The sequence below is a fragment of the Suillus plorans genome (genome assembly GCF_016647745.1).
Source record: "Suillus plorans strain S12 chromosome Unknown HD556scaffold_3, whole genome shotgun sequence".
Classification (NCBI taxonomy): domain Eukaryota; kingdom Fungi; phylum Basidiomycota; class Agaricomycetes; order Boletales; family Suillaceae; genus Suillus; species Suillus plorans.
In genome coordinates, this window is record NW_024537387.1 from 866,429 (window position 1) to 881,960 (window position 15,532).

General features: G+C 47.3%; 5 protein-coding genes across 5 annotated transcripts; 2 read left to right on the forward strand and 3 right to left on the reverse strand.

Moving 5' to 3' along the window:
* The first annotated feature begins 2,778 nt into the window (after positions 1 to 2,778).
* On the forward strand, positions 2,779 to 4,875 carry HD556DRAFT_1478398 (cytochrome P450). Its single transcript, XM_041308563.1, has 11 exons — positions 2,779 to 2,981; positions 3,033 to 3,357; positions 3,405 to 3,553; positions 3,601 to 3,716; positions 3,764 to 3,886; positions 3,952 to 4,141; positions 4,198 to 4,279; positions 4,329 to 4,454; positions 4,504 to 4,514; positions 4,575 to 4,704; positions 4,759 to 4,875. Exons 1-11 carry the CDS (start codon positions 2,786 to 2,788, stop codon positions 4,838 to 4,840), a joined length of 1,530 nt encoding a protein of 509 aa, XP_041166623.1. The 5' UTR covers positions 2,779 to 2,785; the 3' UTR covers positions 4,841 to 4,875.
* A 559-nt stretch (positions 4,876 to 5,434) lies between these two features.
* On the reverse strand, positions 5,435 to 7,929 carry HD556DRAFT_1327910 (uncharacterized protein). Its single transcript, XM_041301590.1, has 11 exons — positions 7,753 to 7,929; positions 7,121 to 7,701; positions 6,900 to 7,068; positions 6,816 to 6,852; positions 6,567 to 6,763; positions 6,372 to 6,514; positions 6,283 to 6,323; positions 6,077 to 6,219; positions 5,872 to 6,026; positions 5,766 to 5,817; positions 5,435 to 5,708 (listed from the first exon to the last, which is right to left on the reverse strand). The coding sequence occupies exons 2-11, from the start codon at positions 7,451 to 7,453 to the stop codon at positions 5,506 to 5,508; spliced, it is 1,473 nt and encodes a 490-aa protein (XP_041166624.1). The 5' UTR covers positions 7,454 to 7,701; positions 7,753 to 7,929; the 3' UTR covers positions 5,435 to 5,505.
* A 76-nt stretch (positions 7,930 to 8,005) lies between these two features.
* Positions 8,006 to 9,031, reverse strand: HD556DRAFT_1283398 (uncharacterized protein). Its single transcript, XM_041299311.1, has 3 exons — positions 8,412 to 9,031; positions 8,310 to 8,348; positions 8,006 to 8,244 (listed from the first exon to the last, which is right to left on the reverse strand). The coding sequence occupies exons 1-3, from the start codon at positions 9,002 to 9,004 to the stop codon at positions 8,088 to 8,090; spliced, it is 789 nt and encodes a 262-aa protein (XP_041166625.1). The 5' UTR covers positions 9,005 to 9,031; the 3' UTR covers positions 8,006 to 8,087.
* Positions 9,032 to 11,176: 2,145 nt separating this feature from the next.
* Positions 11,177 to 12,598, reverse strand: HD556DRAFT_1303519 (uncharacterized protein; the record flags this gene model as incomplete). Its single annotated transcript, XM_041299605.1, has 5 exons — positions 11,177 to 11,380; positions 11,441 to 11,509; positions 11,569 to 11,898; positions 11,951 to 12,279; positions 12,328 to 12,598. The coding sequence occupies 5 exons, from the start codon at positions 12,596 to 12,598 to the stop codon at positions 11,177 to 11,179; spliced, it is 1,203 nt and encodes a 400-aa protein (XP_041166626.1).
* A 753-nt stretch (positions 12,599 to 13,351) lies between these two features.
* On the forward strand, positions 13,352 to 15,328 carry HD556DRAFT_1437169 (uncharacterized protein; the record flags this gene model as incomplete). The annotated part of the gene is made up of 9 exons (XM_041305658.1): positions 13,352 to 13,376; positions 13,429 to 13,543; positions 13,611 to 13,787; positions 13,845 to 14,116; positions 14,172 to 14,424; positions 14,484 to 14,583; positions 14,643 to 14,711; positions 14,781 to 15,117; positions 15,168 to 15,328. 9 exons carry the CDS (start codon positions 13,352 to 13,354, stop codon positions 15,326 to 15,328), a joined length of 1,509 nt encoding a protein of 502 aa, XP_041166627.1.
* Positions 15,329 to 15,532: the final 204 nt, after the last annotated feature.

Consider the following 15,532-nt stretch of genomic DNA (forward strand, 5'->3'; position numbering starts at 1 on the left):
GGGGTGTTCAGAAGAATCCATGATTTCCTCCACAATCTACCCTACCGTCTCGAAATCGTCACTACATATGTCGCGAGCGAGCACAACCCGGCAGATGGCCCATCTAGAGGCATTCTCGGACCCACCCACCTTCTTCTTCCCCCCATCGGTATCGCTAGTGAGCTTGAACCGTTCCTCATCGACGCAACCCAACCTCTATCCCCCACTGAACTACGGCTACTGCGGGACGGGAAATACTCCGTTCCCGCGGCTAAGCTCATCAATCGAGCACTCGTCAAGCAAAGAGCAGCAGAACGACAAGAGATCTCTCGAGCAGAAGAAGAAAGGCACATCAGTGCAGCGCTCCGAAACGAATGACTCTCAGAGCCGCTCACGGTTCGGAGCTCCGTTAGCCCAAAGCCAACCAGTGCAAATAGCTACCCCCCAAATCTACAAACAGTCCCTAACACCGCGCCCTTCAGTCCTTCGTCCACACTGTCTAGCACGAGATCGACTAAGGCTTTGGGTACCAGCAGGAGAGAGTACCAGGCAACTAGCGTCGACGCTAGAGAAGTCGCAGAACCACGAGGTATCGGATGAGCAATTGGATCGAATCCTAGATGTAATAGGGTCAGCGTGGGCGCAATCCACAAAGGAAACGTACGGGGCGGGCCTCTTAGTTTTCCACGTATACTGCGATGTCAACCACGTTGAAGAGGACAAGCGTTGCCCCGTTAATCCCAACCTTCTCCTAGAGTTCCTGTCCAGCTGTGCTGGTTCCTATTCAGGGTCAGCAATAGCAAACTTCGTAGCCGGCATTAAAGCCTGGCACTTACTCCATGGTAGAGCCTGGATGATCCAACCGGGAGAGCTTAAAACATTACTCGAAGGGGCATCAGTCCTTGCTCCTCCATCTTCGAAGCGTCCAAAGAGACAGCCGTTCACTCCCGACTTCATCACATGCATCCGCAACCAGATGGACTTAAACAAACCGCTTGACGCAGCTTTCTACGCCTGCATGACGACAATGTTCTACTCTATAGCACGTTTAGGTGAATTCATGGTCAAAACAATCAAATGTTTTGACCCACGCAAACACGTCACGAGAAACGGAATGTCCGAAGCCACTGACCGCAATAATCTACCAGTAACCAAGTTCGCACTACCCAGCACGAAATCATCTCCGCTTTCGGGCGAAGAGACCTATTGGGCTGCTCAGAACGGCCCCACAGACCCAAAGGAAGCCATGCAGAATCACTTACGAGTGAACCCAGGAGGAGGCGAAGAACACCTCTTTGCGTGGAAACACGACAAAGGCATAAGACCGCTATCGAAGTCGGAATTCGTCAAACGACTAGCGCTAGCAGCAAGCGCAGCAGGCTTACCAGACCTCAAGGGTCATGGGCTGCGTATCGGGGGAACGTTGGAGTACCTGTTGAGAGGAGTACCTTTTGATGTAGTCAAAACAATGGGGAGGTGGTCGAGCGAAGCATTCACCATTTATTTGCGAGACCACGCGAAAATACTAGCTCCATACATCCAATCATCGCCCACTCTAGAACCGTTCACGAGGTACACACTACCACCGGTGCGCTAGAGCGAAGCAATTAGTGAGTCCACTCCTTCTTTTCATAGGGCACCAAGCTTCGCCATACGCGTCATAGCCCTCCTAAACCATCGGGAACACAGCTCACCTTGCTATACCAGGTTCGGTTTCGAGTTTCAGACCGGAAAGGCCCTGCGGGCCTTCGCCCAGTAACCCAACAACCTGTCACATTTTGTACTTGCATAGATTCGTATTCCACACCGTGTCGACAATTCCATCTGCACCCTTCAGACGTTAGCATTTCCCATCATTCGAATTTCAACATTCGTTTCCTCGTAAAGTCCAAGACGTTTCGCAGTGCAGCGCATAGATGGCGTTCTAAGTTAGCCGAGGCACGAGGCTAACGTAGAAGTAAGTCTACGCGCAAATAAGCGAAGTGGCGCAGAACCTCTTGCTTCTGCCCACTTCGCACTCATCCATCAGCTTCAGTATAAGCATCTAGTTCTACATTTTTGCTCCCACCCGCCACACCCCAATCAGAGTCAGACAAATAGTATTCACGGAAACAAACAACCAACTATCTAAAACTGATTTATACAGACTATTCTCCTTAACCATTTGTCTGACGTTTGGTAACCGCTCCCTAGGTATCGCTGTCACCGGTGAACTGATCGGGCCCAACCCGCCCACACAGCTCACCTTGCTATACCAGGTTCGGTTTCGAGTTTCAGACCGGAAAGGCCCTGCGGGCCTTCGCCCAGTAACCCAACAACCTGTCACATTTTGTACTTGCATAGATTCATATTCCACACCGTGTCGACGATTCCATCTGCACCCTTCAGACGTTAGCATTTCCCATCATTTGAATTTCAACATTCGTTTCCTCGTAAAGTCCAAGACGTTTCGCAGTGCAGCGCATAGAACTAAAACAGCGCATTACGAACTAAAATCGTGCACTAACTAAAACTAGCTCGAGGTAGGAGCCTCAAAGGATCGTTTTCGGCTTTTGGATTTTCAGATAGGCTGGGGTCTTTTTGTTGTGAATGACGTGAGGGTATTCGGACTTTGTCTGTGCAGGGTTTGGACTCGAAAGAAACGAGTAAGGTCCGACTGATAACAGGGTACCATGAACTCCATCAATCACCTTGAACTTTGCATCGTTCCCTCATTTTCTAGGGTGGAGAGCGGGACTTGTATTCATCATCTGACTCGGACTCATCGCACACTACACGATCTTTTGCTCTTCCTCCGAGAGCCAGCATGCTGATATTCACCAATATCACTTGGTTGGACCTATGTCTTGCTGGTGCCGGAGTGTATCTGGTCATGCAGGCATTCAGAAAGAACCCTGCACCATATCCCCCTGGACCTCCGGGGTGGCCTCTCATTGGGAACGTCGCAGACATGCCCCACAACAAGGCTTGGCTCACCTTTGCCAAGTGGCGCAAAAAATATGGTGTGCCTCATGTTTCCCAACACGATACATTTCAATTACAGTGGTTTGCAGGTGACATCTCGCATGTCGAAGTTCTGGGTCGGCACATCATTGTGCTGAATTCTGTCGAGGCAGCGATGGCATTGCTAGACAAAAAAAGCTCTGTGTACTCTGACCGTCCGGTTCTTACAATGGGTGGTGAACTTGTTGGCTGGAAGTACTGTATGGGTCTTCTCTCTTATGGTGACCATTTTCGCTATTACCGCAAGAACATCCACCGCATAATTGGCAGTCGCGCTGCTATGGCTGTCTACGAACCGATTGAGGAGATTGAGACCCGCCGGTTCCTGAAGCGTGTGTTTGCAAAACCCGAGCAACTGCAAGCACATATTCGACAGTATGTAGTGTTTATCATTGCATGAATTGGGCCTTGATTTTGTATAGCACTGCTGGCGCTATCATTCTGCGAATCTCTCATGGATATGAGGTGAAGGAGAACAATGATCGCTTCGTTGACCTTGCAGACCGCGCTGTGGACCAATTATCGCGGTCCACCGATACTGGTGCCTTCATGGTTGACATCATGCCATGGCGTAAGACTACGGAATTCTGACATTTGCAATGACCTGACTATGTCTAGTGGCCAAGGTTCCCGAGTGGTTTCCCGGTGCTGGATTCAAATGCTTGGCCCGTGAATGGCGCCAGACCCTCGAAGAGTTGGTTGAAGCACCACACAAATTCGTCAAGGATCAGATGGTAACCAACATATACAGTTCGGCGATTGCGAGTTGAACACATCACAGGCTGCCGGAGTTGCCCCAGTGTCTTTCACCTCGAATCTGTTGCAAGGCCGTACTTTGTCTGCGGAAGAGGATCACATGGTGAAATGGTCTGCTGTATCCCTATACTCCGGTGGCGCCGACACGGTTAGCTCTTCTTTTCATATTACAGATTAGTTGTTATATCTTGAAACTAACACCTGTCTCCACAGACAGTCTCTACAATCTATTTGATTTTCCTGGCGATGACACTGTTCCCTGATGTGCAGAAGAAGGCTCATGCTGAAATAGATGCTGTTGTTGGCACTGATCGTCTTCCCTCTTTTGCAGACCGCGACTCCCTCCCCTATATAGAGGCCCTTGTGAAAGAATCCCTGCGCTGGAATGTTGTCGTCCCTATAGGTATGTGTTTATTGTATTCTTTTCGTTGCCGAGCGGTATCAATCGCCCAAAGACAGGGATCCCCCACTGTGTCTCTGAGGATGATATCTATGACGGGTACTACATTCCGAAAGGATCCTTGATCATACCTAACATCTGGTTAGTGCTCGCATTTTTCTGGATTCAACATGATACAATTGCATGCCAGGTTCATGCTCAATGACCCGCAGATATATGCTAACCCTTCACAATTCAAGCCTGAACGCTTCTTAAACAATCACGGAAAGGATCCCGAACGCGAGCCTCGCACGATCTGCTTCGGCTTTGGTAGACGGTACGCATGAAGTTAATTTGGAGTGGAATGCTAACTTTCTGCTCCACAGGATCTGCCCCGGTATGCACAAGTACCTTCAATAAAACAGTATTGTGATGTTTGCTTGCTTTTGATGTACAGGCATCCACCTCGCTGATGCTTCTGTCTGGCTATCTATTGTGATGTCGCTCGCCGTGTTTGATATTTCCAAGATCGTCGAGAACGGCGTTGAGCACACCCCTGAGGTTGACTCCTCATCAGGCGCGATCAGGTATGTCTTGTATCCCATCACGTTCGCGGTGCTAGTTTGGATACGTAGTCCCAGTCATCCCAAACCCTTCAAGTGCTCTATCAAGCCTCGCTCTGCAAAAGCTATTGCGCTCATTCAGGAGGATGTTAACTATTAAGGGCACGAATATTATCCTTGTTGTCTCAATTTGTCATGCATTCCGATATCGTACATATCTACAAATGTTTCATCTTGTTGAATCGATGCTACTCATGATCACCTGTCCACATACAATACACATCTGGCACCTTACCACCTCCTGGGGACCCAACAAGTAGCAGATCACGTACTTAGATCTCCTGTCGATGGCCAATACCTTTACGCGTGGCAATGACCCCTCTCAATGTTCTGTTATCACTGAAAACCAACGTTCCCCACAAACCATTATATACACATTATCATGTAGATAATAACCATATTCGGCTAAAATATGACAGTGCGAGATATAATAGGCATATAAGTGTTTAGAACGCTATCCCCTGTGACCATGAATCGTGTGGTGACAAATACTAGTACTGTTCGGATTGCGATGAATGGACTCTTAATGCTAGGCGCAGTTCGAGAGAGATGCTGCCCTGATTGCTTTGAATAGACTGGTGTTTTCATGTATTTTAAAGTATGTATGTATCTCAGCGCCAGCCCTCGACTCGCTTAAGTTTTGCCAAATTTTGATTTGTTAACATGTCTGTAATGCCTTGTACGGTCAGGACCGGGGGTCTTAATTAGATGTATTGAACTTGTCTCAGTAACAATCTTTACAAAAAATATCTATTTCAGTCGTGTTCACGCAACTTGAATTGGTAATCCCATCGCAACTCGCGCAATATGCTCCTTCACATCCGTGTCGGCGCCTAAGCCAACATATGTGGTGTTCGGCTGGTCCTTGACAAAGTCGGGGGGATTGATACCCGCGAGGAACGTCTCTGCTTGTTTCTTCACGTACTCGGTGTTCATGGGTGTCTGTGGCACTGCGCCGATGTACATAACTGAACAACAACGATTTGCATTAGTGTGTTCCTTAAACCAAGAAATGCAGAACATACCTGCCGAATCTTCTTGACCGGTGTGCTCTTCCTCGACGGAGTGTACAACATCCTGTGGATTGCGCTCGCATGAGAAATAACGGAATATAAGGGAATGGAAACATACGCAATGCCAGAACACCATATCTCCCGGATTGACCTTCGGCACGGATGTCATTGTCTTCTCGAGCCTGAGGTGCGGGTGCACTTCTGGTGTCGGACGCGGACCAGAGAATCCGGTTGGATGGATTAAGATACCAGGGAAATCAGGGGTTGAGATATCTTCCGATGAAGTCAGCTTGAGCTAATGCTGTTCAAATAAGTAGACATACCAAATACCCAATTTTCTGGCTTGAGGAGATCCTCCGAGTCGAGCGGGACGGTGGGACGGAAGAATGGGCGGAGAATAGTGTATGCGTTTGAGAGGACAAGATCAGGGAATACCCGGAGCGTTCCCTGTGTTGGAGCAGCCTCACTGGAATTACGACCATGTCAGGTCTGCTGTGTGAATGGGACCAAAATTTCGTGGAATACAAACCTCATTGCCAACCAACCTTGGTAAGACCTGAATATAGTCGCCTAGAATAACAAAGATTAGGTAGTTAAGAGGACAGAGGGAATACCCACTTGTCCTGGTCTACCATACAACGAGCTCCGGGCATCCAGACGACCCTCGAGTTCATATGGGTCGTGCGCGCGCCAGTTACCACTGAGAATATCAGCGAAGCATTTACGGAAGCTTTCATCCTCCCAGCGCTCAATTGCACCACCTTGCGTACGCTCAGCTATTTCGATGATTCAATTTTGTGTAGCGGAACGCACCATCGACATGAGGGGGGAAATTATTCCATCCTGGGCCAGGATGGCGAATACGGAATCGGTCGGCATACACAAGGGGGACATTAAGGTCAACACCCTCGAGTGGCTTGCCTGACTTAACATGATACTGCTTGTTGAGCCACGCGGAAGCTTTGAGAACATTTGGGTGTGCGCGGGCTTGCACTTGTGGACGCGTCCAGCTAATAGAGTGATCGGAACATCTTTCAAAATGATTGGAAAAAACATGCTTACTACAGCATGAAGAATTGCTTGTCTTGCTCAGGGAATCCTGTTTGCCGCATCAATAACGTATTGTCCGGAATATTTACTCAATACCTTGAACATGGGGATTAGCTTTGACGAAGTCATCAAGGGCAGTCTTCCAAGCTCGGGCTTCACTATCATCGACAACATCCTTGATAACGACGGTGCCTTTGCGCCGAATGATATCGACTTCCTCGACGGAGAGCTTATCAAGGTCCTCATACCGGACTTGGGGGATATACTATGCACGTGGTCAGGTTGGATAAAATCAAGGAGACAACATGGGCGCTCACATTCGGGCCAGCTTGCGCAATGTCGGCGGTACGCTTGTCGAGCTCTCCGAGGAGATCCTTCCAAGATTCTGTGAGACGCTTCTCATAGTCGGGCGTAGCCTCGACTATCTGGCGCTTCAAGTCAACAAATCGCTCTGGCCATGTAGTGCTCTGCATGTTGCTGCGGGGAATGTAGAAACCTGCAATAATGAACAACTCGAAGTGACTCGGGCTTATATACTTCCCGTGATATAGGATGTTCGTGCTTATAGAATGATCAGGTGGACCGTTTACAAAACAAAGGAGATATAAGGAGTTTCCTCGGTGAGTATTACGTACTATAATTACGCGCATCGGACTTGGAGGATGAGTAGTAAGAGGCACGGGATGACTCACAAGACACTATCGGGGTAAGAACAAGACGGCCCGGTGGACTTTATGTTGATCCGACAACAAAGCGTTGCATTTCACAAATCATGGGGCGCAGTGTATGCATCATTTATACAACATGAGACGAGTAGAACCGCAGCTCAAGGCGCCTGCCATGTGACGGAGAAGGCCGCACATTCAAACCACTGGCAGGTGAACTTTTTTTCTCAAGTCTATAGAACATTTGTTTAATAAAGATCTGATAATCTTCAAGTTAACCTTACTGTTCACTTGTCGAGGACGTAGGCAGACGCTGCAGAGAGAAAGAAGACGGAAGACCACTAGTACTAGCTATACTTAGGTTAGAACCTGATAGAACTTGAAGCTTGAAATTTCTGAAAGCCGAACTCTATGGAAAGCCAGACAACCGTGCTCAACTTTGACAACCGGACCACCGTGCTCAATAGCCTATTGAGGTAAGTGCTTCTATGGACCTCCGAACACCCTCAACGGTTGGAAAAATATATTAAATTGTGATCCCAGCACACGTTATTGTAGAGGAGGAAGCACATATTCAAGTTCGTGTCAAGAGGAATAAAAGAGCGCATTACACTTGCTACTAAGAGTCATGAGTTTCGACTGCTTCATCTAGACTGATATACTTCTCCAAACCAGCCCATTCGCAATAGTCATTGCAGATATGCTGCTCCTCGAACATTGTCACTGCGACTTCTATGTTGCCGTCACCGAAAATATCCTGCCCTCCGCTAACTGAACTGACCATCGCAATAGTAGTACATCAGTGACAGCCGGAGTGGAAAAAGCTTAAGAATATACATACGGGTCCGTCAATATTTGAGGGTCAGTTAGTAGTCTGGTGCTTCCTGATAGAGATTGATTAGTATAAGCCTGCGCTCGTCATCAGTCACATAGTAAGGACTACATACCTTGGTAGTCGGAGATAAATGCTAAACCACCAGTCTTCACATATTGAACATGTTGAGTGAACGAGAAGAATACTGCTAAATCGTAGCCATAATCAAGTTCATCGAGCAAAGGATTAGCATCCGTATTGTGAATAAACTTGAGAAATGCATCGTCGCCGCCGTCAATGAGTTCTTCCAGGAGATAGCATGCACGAATAGGGCATGTCTTCGAACCTGGCTTGGAAGCCGCTGCTGGGCCTTGAACAAACGCTAAAGCAAGGCCGGCCTCAACAAAGCGTACTCGGGGAATGGGAGATGGTGGCGGACAAGACGAAGCGAGGCAACGATCAATGAAATCATAGGTGAGTTGTAAAAGAGAACTCGCCCAGTACAGCACGTTTGCTTCTTTAAAGAGCTTCGGCAATTCGTCTGCCACAGGAAACCTACCGATCTTGAAAGGTCCCTGTGATACACCATGCAGATATACTTGGTGAAAGGGCCGTTTGACTACAATTTCGTGGCGGGAAACGGAGCCAAACCCAGAAATGGGAGGGGGAGTGAGTGTGAGCCATCCTGGGTGGGCCGTCTTGAACCCGCCCATCCCAATCATGTTGTCCTGGGATATATCGACTGTCAATTGGCCAACCCAGGATTCGGCGGCATCAAGTGTGAACGAGCGGTAATCTTCGTTTTGTAAGATCTCTGTTAACGGACGTTTAGGAATAGGGTAGAAATGGATCGTCTCGTTCTGTTTTTCGAATACTACACAAGCCATTAGTCCACCACTCGAAGCGACATGTTAACTACCACTCTTACCTTTCTTTACATTCACATTTGCTGTGCCTCCGGATCTGAGGGCCGCTTTCAGGTTATCACGGTCAGGTGAGCAGAATGTAACATCCATGGGTGCAATCTTCTTGCGTGGAGGAGACGGAGGTAAAGCTCTACTGCCACTCTCCGTTCGCACGTGAATCCGCTTAGATGCGGCCAGTACCACCTGTTCATGGCAGGGTGATGCATAACCATGGCTAACTACAGGTATTTTGGTTATGCATGGCTGTTGCTAATCCCCAGACCCATGTATTTTATGCATAATGGTGCCTGCACCTCATTGATCCTTCCCACAATATTTCCACACCTCATAGCTTCGCATTTTTGGCCACCTGCCATGGGAATTACCCCACAACACCCAAAACATTACCCAATATGTTATACCCCACAATTTCAATTATTCCCACACCCTCCCCACTTCACTGCAGCTTCACCACCACACCACAACAGGTCCCCCTTTATATACAAGTAGTTTAGTATATATGTGTACAATATAACATAATAGACTGCTTTTTTTGTTTGTTTGTGTCACTGCTCCTCCTCCAGGAGCAATTCAACATAGGGTAGGGTACAGAACACTTTCGCATTTTTGCCCCTTTGGTGGGGAAGTGTTCTATTATATTCAGAACATGTTTAGGAGTATATATGAAGATATTTCCATCTTTATTTGACCCCCTGAAGCGCCCTACATCAATAGATATAGCACATATGCAAGAAAACACAGAATATGTTCCCATTTAATTATTTCTGGGTGGACAGACTTGGAAAAATGATTCCCAGAATCTATTAAACAATAGTAACAATGTATCAGAAGCCCAGGACCATAGGACAAGACCTTGTTGTGTGGTGCATCCCCCCTCTCCTGGTGGTTCACCCCCTGTGAAAATTTTTCCTGAAGGACCGGACCTTAATTGAGGTGAGGGCTCTATTTCTATGTACACTTGGAGTAGATACATCATATAGCTGGCCCAGGACACACATAGGATCTTGCTACAGGAACAAAAACATAGAAAATCCCACTTTTGATACTTTTGATGTTTTTGAGTGCCTTACTCTTGCATAAATGACCAGTTCTGCTCATATATAATCAGTAGTACATTCCCACATATGTAAAACATCAAAAGTATCAAAAGTGGGATTTTCTATGTTTTTGTTCCTGTAGCAAGATCCTATGTGTGTCCTGGGCCAGCTATATGATGTATCTACTCCAAGTGTACATAGAAATAGAGCCCTCACCTCAATTAAGGTCCGGTCCTTCAGGAAAAATTTTCACAGGGGGTGAACCACCAGGAGAGGGGGGATGCACCACACAACAAGGTCTTGTCCTATGGTCCTGGGCTTCTGATACATTGTTACTATTGTTTAATAGATTCTGGGAATCATTTTTCCAAGTCTGTCCACCCAGAAATAATTAAATGGGAACATATTCTGTGTTTTCTTGCATATGTGCTATATCTATTGATGTAGGGCGCTTCAGGGGGTCAAATAAAGATGGAAATATCTTCATATATACTCCTAAACATGTTCTGAATATAATAGAACACTTCCCCACCAAAGGGGCAAAAATGCGAAAGTGTTCTGTACCCTACCCTATGTTGAATTGCTCCTGGAGGAGGAGCAGTGACACAAACAAACAAAAAAAGCAGTCTATTATGTTATATTGTACACATATATACTAAACTACTTGTATATAAAGGGGGACCTGTTGTGGTGTGGTGGTGAAGCTGCAGTGAAGTGGGGAGGGTGTGGGAATAATTGAAATTGTGGGGTATAACATATTGGGTAATGTTTTGGGTGTTGTGGGGTAATTCCCATGGCAGGTGGCCAAAAATGCGAAGCTATGAGGTGTGGAAATATTGTGGGAAGGATCAATGAGGTGCAGGCACCATTATGCATAAAATACATGGGTCTGGGGATTAGCAACAGCCATGCATAACCAAAATACCTGTAGTTAGCCATGGTTATGCATAAATATGACAGCATAGCCTGCCAGTACTGCCATGCGAGTCTCAGTTGCCAGCACAGATTTGGCCCGAGCTGTATCCTTGACCGCAGCGCTTTGCATTATGCGGCTGCCACTGCCCACATCCTCTATAAGTTCCTCCGCTAAGTCTTCGTCAACCACAGCACTTTGAACTATACGGGTGCTATCACCCTAAAACGACGACAGTAGTAAGCCTCAAGGAACGATAAAGAAAAACGTTAGTAAGCTTACATCCTCTACAAGCTGTTCCGCCCAGTCTTCGTCGACCACAGTACTTTGGACTATGCGAATGCTACCACCCTAAAATGATGATCATAGTCAGTCCCAAGTAACGACGAGGAAAACATTAGTAATCTCACATCTTCTGTAAGGCGTTCTGCCCAGTCTTCATATTCTAGCCACCGTGCCCGAGGTGCGACTACCATTAAGGCGAATTGCTTTGTCTTGAATATCATTACCTTTGAGTCTTTGCGACCTGCTTGCAAGCACTGCGAGAGAAAATACGGTTCTCCAGCTGGGCGCTTTGAGAGATCTACCCATTTCGCATCCCGGACAACAAACTCTTCATCACGCCAGTTAAACCCGGAGCAAAAGGCCACAATCTTTGGCAGCATGGTATCGAGAGCGATCGCTATAAGTCCGGGTGCATCAACACAAGCATCGATATCTTTCATACCCTCGCAAATATTCTAAAATGCACATCAATTAAATGCACGTCAAGTCCTATGATAAAATACATACTCCAATAGTGATGCCACGACTACCCTTCCGTCGGGTGCCGCCCTCGTGCACAGCTGAAATCTCCAGAGATATGGTCTGCGCTGGTGGCACAGGAAGTGGGAGTCTAGCCGAGATCTTGGCCCAGCGTTTGCGTTCGGATCCATAACTAGCATGGTGCTCAGAATAACCAGAGGCCGGAGTGCCCATAGTAGCCTGAGGAAATGGACCGGTGGGTCGGGCCTGAAATGGGTGCTGTGGGCGTTGCCACGTTGATGGAATGTTGACACTGGGACCTGGCATGGGGCGTGCAATGTGAGCCATAGCCACAACGGGTGGTGGATTGATCGTCGCTGAAATGATTGTCAGCACGTAAAGTAACACAAGTTTTCTTTACTCACACTTTCTCTGTGCAGCGTTCACAGACTGCCGGATGATGTGCGGATCTGGCAACTCACGGCGGGGTCTCACTGTTGTAGCTAACTTGCCCTGATATCGTCTGTGACAAGGACCACAGACATAACGTCCTGGTGTTCCTGGGTCCACAGTGGCCACGTAAAAACAGGGGTCACCCTTCAAGATCTTGGAGCCGCAGGCGGGACGTTCGCACACTCGATCGTCTTTAGCGAACGCATCTTCAGTGAATTGAGAGACGAGTTCATACCCAGACATTGTGAGATTATGAGAGGAGGTGTGAGCGGTAGCAAAACGTCAATGCCAAAGACTCAACTGACATCTCATTAAATACATGAACGCCATGAACGCCATGTAGACCTGATGAGTGGTAGCCAATGATGGCGCCTCACCCGAATATAGCAAACATCTGAGAGAGGCGTCGTGGTGAGTATCTGTACCCTGGTGGCTGATGGCGCCTCACCTGGATATAGCAAGAACCCTTGCAGCCACACTGACCAACACCACACCGATCACCGATCCAAACTTGTAGGGTAAGAGTTTTCTAGGCAACCGGTGGTTGGCTTTTCCGGAGGACCTTGGTCTTTTCCGGAGGACCTTGAGGATGTTCAACATGCTAGTAGCCCCTAGATCAAACTGAGCAACGATGATGCTGTGAGAAGTCAAGTTATTTGATCCGAGGCTACCCAAGTTCTGGCTATCCGTCATCCGTTAGTCTATGCACAGCACTGTTACTGATTTGAGAAGGAGCTAATATTTGAAGTTCCGGCTATCCGTCACTTACAGCCGCATTCCTCACTTGGGCGTTTGCGTGGTATCCTCCCTAACTCCAAGCTCAACAAAGCTCAACGGATGCAGAATGTCCAAGTCTATTGCTGGAGGGGAGATAGGGAATCCAGGAGAACCGTGTTGCTGCGGCCACGTAAATCTGCGTTCTTCATCCTCGGTTACCCTGGAACTAAAAGCCTTAAGTATTTTTGCGTTTCACCTACTACTACTCACTGGTTGACTATGCCTAACCAATACAAACCGACCCGTACGTGCTTTATCTCAGTTTCCAAGTTTCTGTTGAGAATCTACTTTACTAGCGCCTCTCGACGAGATTGCACCCCATATACTTCGCTTATGGAAGGCACGTCTGACAGATAAACAGATCGTGGACGCCTTACAGAAACATATCAACACTGAACGTTTTGGAATAGGGTAAGTACTAATCACGCCCATTACTCTGTCAGGACACTTACACGCAATATGGTGCTACTGGCTCAAGCCTCACCAAATTTGTGCAGGTTCGTATTGGAATGGGCCTTCAACGAACTCGTCAGCAAGGGCATAGCATCGAATCTATTCACGAAGCTATGCTTGAGCTACGACCAATATATCCCAATGCCGGAGCGAGGGAAATGATCAGTCTACTGTTCCATGAAAAGGGCATGTGCGTAGCCAGGTATAGTCCGATGTTTCTTTGGCTGGGTCTGCAATTTCTGACGTACATCTTCCACAGGACCGTCATACGAGCATACTTTGCTACTTACGAGCCCGAACTTGTTCGTGAGCGGAAAGCACGACGTCTGAAGAGGAAACGTTTTTGGGCTGCGGGGGTCAACGATTTATTTGCTGTAGATCAGCATGATAAATGGCTAAGATTTGGCCTCGCTCTTCATACTGGAATCGAACCTTTCTCAGGGCGCATCATGTGGATCCGTGTATGGCATTCCAATAGGAACCCACAGCTCATTCTCAGCTACTACTTGGATACAATCCAGAAGCTTGGTCGTAAGTAGTTCTATAATCATGTTCGATACTTATGCTAGCTCATCTTTCTATTTAGATATGCCTATGGTGACCCAAAGCGACCCTGGTACTGAGAACTATGGCATTGCAAATGCCCATACAATGCTACGGCAATGGCATGATTCTGCGCTGCAAGGCACACTCCAGCATCGTTGGATGCAGTCGAAAAAGAACGTAATGCCCGAGATTACATGGTCCCAGTTACGCCGCCGCTTCACTCCTGGCTTCGAATCAATACTGGACCGGGGAGTTGATGAAGGTTGGTACGATAGTAACAATACTCTACAAGTGTGAGTTACTTTTCGGAATACTGCTGATATCTCAACGTTACTAATGATTGCCACTTCAGAATGGTATTCCGTTGGGTTTTCATTCCTTGGTTGCAACGTGAACTCGATGCATACCAGGATCACATTAACAATACAGCAAAGAGGCGTGATCGCAATAAGGTATGCTAGTGTACTAGACTGCAAGCAAGAGGACACTAATTTCTGATTCTCATTGTCAGGTACTTCCACACGGTGTTCCCAGTCTCATCTATGAGTCGCCTGAAGATTTTGGGGCTCTTGACTTCAAAGTATGTCTTACTAACGTGTCCTTCAAGTTTTATACACTTTTAATAATCACACTTTTTGTAAAATTTCAGATCGCTGTAGAACAAAACGCTATCGATCATGTTCGGGCACTCTACATCAAACCTGACCACCCCATATTCGACCTTGTGCCTCCCAATCTGGGTGATCACATTCAGCTTTGCTATGAGCAGATGGGCCATCCTATCGTCGACCGTGACTCAGTGTGGCGTGTATATTGTGATTTGCTCCATATGCTTCAGCATGGCGCTGATGATCCCACTCTCCTTGTCGTCTCTGGTGACGACGATGAGGAATTAGAAGAACTTTCCCTCCTCAATAACTACCAAGACCTGCCATTTAACGAGGACGGTTACTACATGGGGGGCGTTGGTGGTGGGTTGGGGCTGAGTAAGTCTAATCCTTTCGAGCCTCCTGTTTGACTGACCTTTCGATATTAGATGCAGCACACCACCAACGGTTAGACAGCCTCATGGCGGAGGACAAGCCTGACGTCTCCAAGTCTGTTGATGGTGATGCCGTCGTCGAGCATGACGGTCTTGTTATTTGGGGTTTCTCAGATGATGACTCGGAAGATGATGCTGAGACTGATCAATGGTAACCTACTTTTTTTTTGATACTATTATCTACCTTGTACAAAGTTGTACCGTATATGACGAAGCATTATTTAATTATAACGGTGTTTGTCGCTTGTAAACAAGGTAGTCGGGGATTCTTAGAAGGGGTGTTCAAGGTCCTACAGAAGCTACCTGCCTTATATGGTGTATCGGGAGAAGTTGCATTGTCAAAGTTGAGCACGGTTGTC

Bases quoted from the DNA above. Each gene is read 5' to 3' on its own strand.
- HD556DRAFT_1478398 (XM_041308563.1), top strand. From the start codon at position 2,786: ATGCTGATATTCACCAATATCACTTGGTTGGACCTATGTCTTGCTGGT. The intron at 3,554-3,600 runs GTAAGACTACGG...GACTATGTCTAG, and splicing joins GGTTGACATCATGCCATGGC to TGGCCAAGGTTCCCGAGTGG. The intron at 4,705-4,758 runs GTATGTCTTGTA...ACGTAGTCCCAG, and splicing joins TCCTCATCAGGCGCGATCAG to TCATCCCAAACCCTTCAAGT.
- HD556DRAFT_1283398 (XM_041299311.1), bottom strand. From the start codon at position 9,004: ATGATTGGGATGGGCGGGTTCAAGACGGCCCACCCAGGATGGCTCACA. The intron at 8,349-8,411 runs GTAGTCCTTACT...TCTATCAGGAAG, and splicing joins ATCTCCGACTACCAAGGTAT to CACCAGACTACTAACTGACC. The intron at 8,245-8,309 runs GTATGTATATTC...TGCGATGGTCAG, and splicing joins CCTCAAATATTGACGGACCC to TTCAGTTAGCGGAGGGCAGG.
- HD556DRAFT_1327910 (XM_041301590.1), bottom strand. From the start codon at position 7,453: ATGCGCGTAATTATAGTACGTAATACTCACCGAGGAAACTCCTTATAT. The intron at 6,853-6,899 runs GTATTGAGTAAA...TGCGGCAAACAG, and splicing joins AGCTAATCCCCATGTTCAAG to GATTCCCTGAGCAAGACAAG. The intron at 6,027-6,076 runs GTATGTCTACTT...CTTCATCGGAAG, and splicing joins GCCAGAAAATTGGGTATTTG to ATATCTCAACCCCTGATTTC.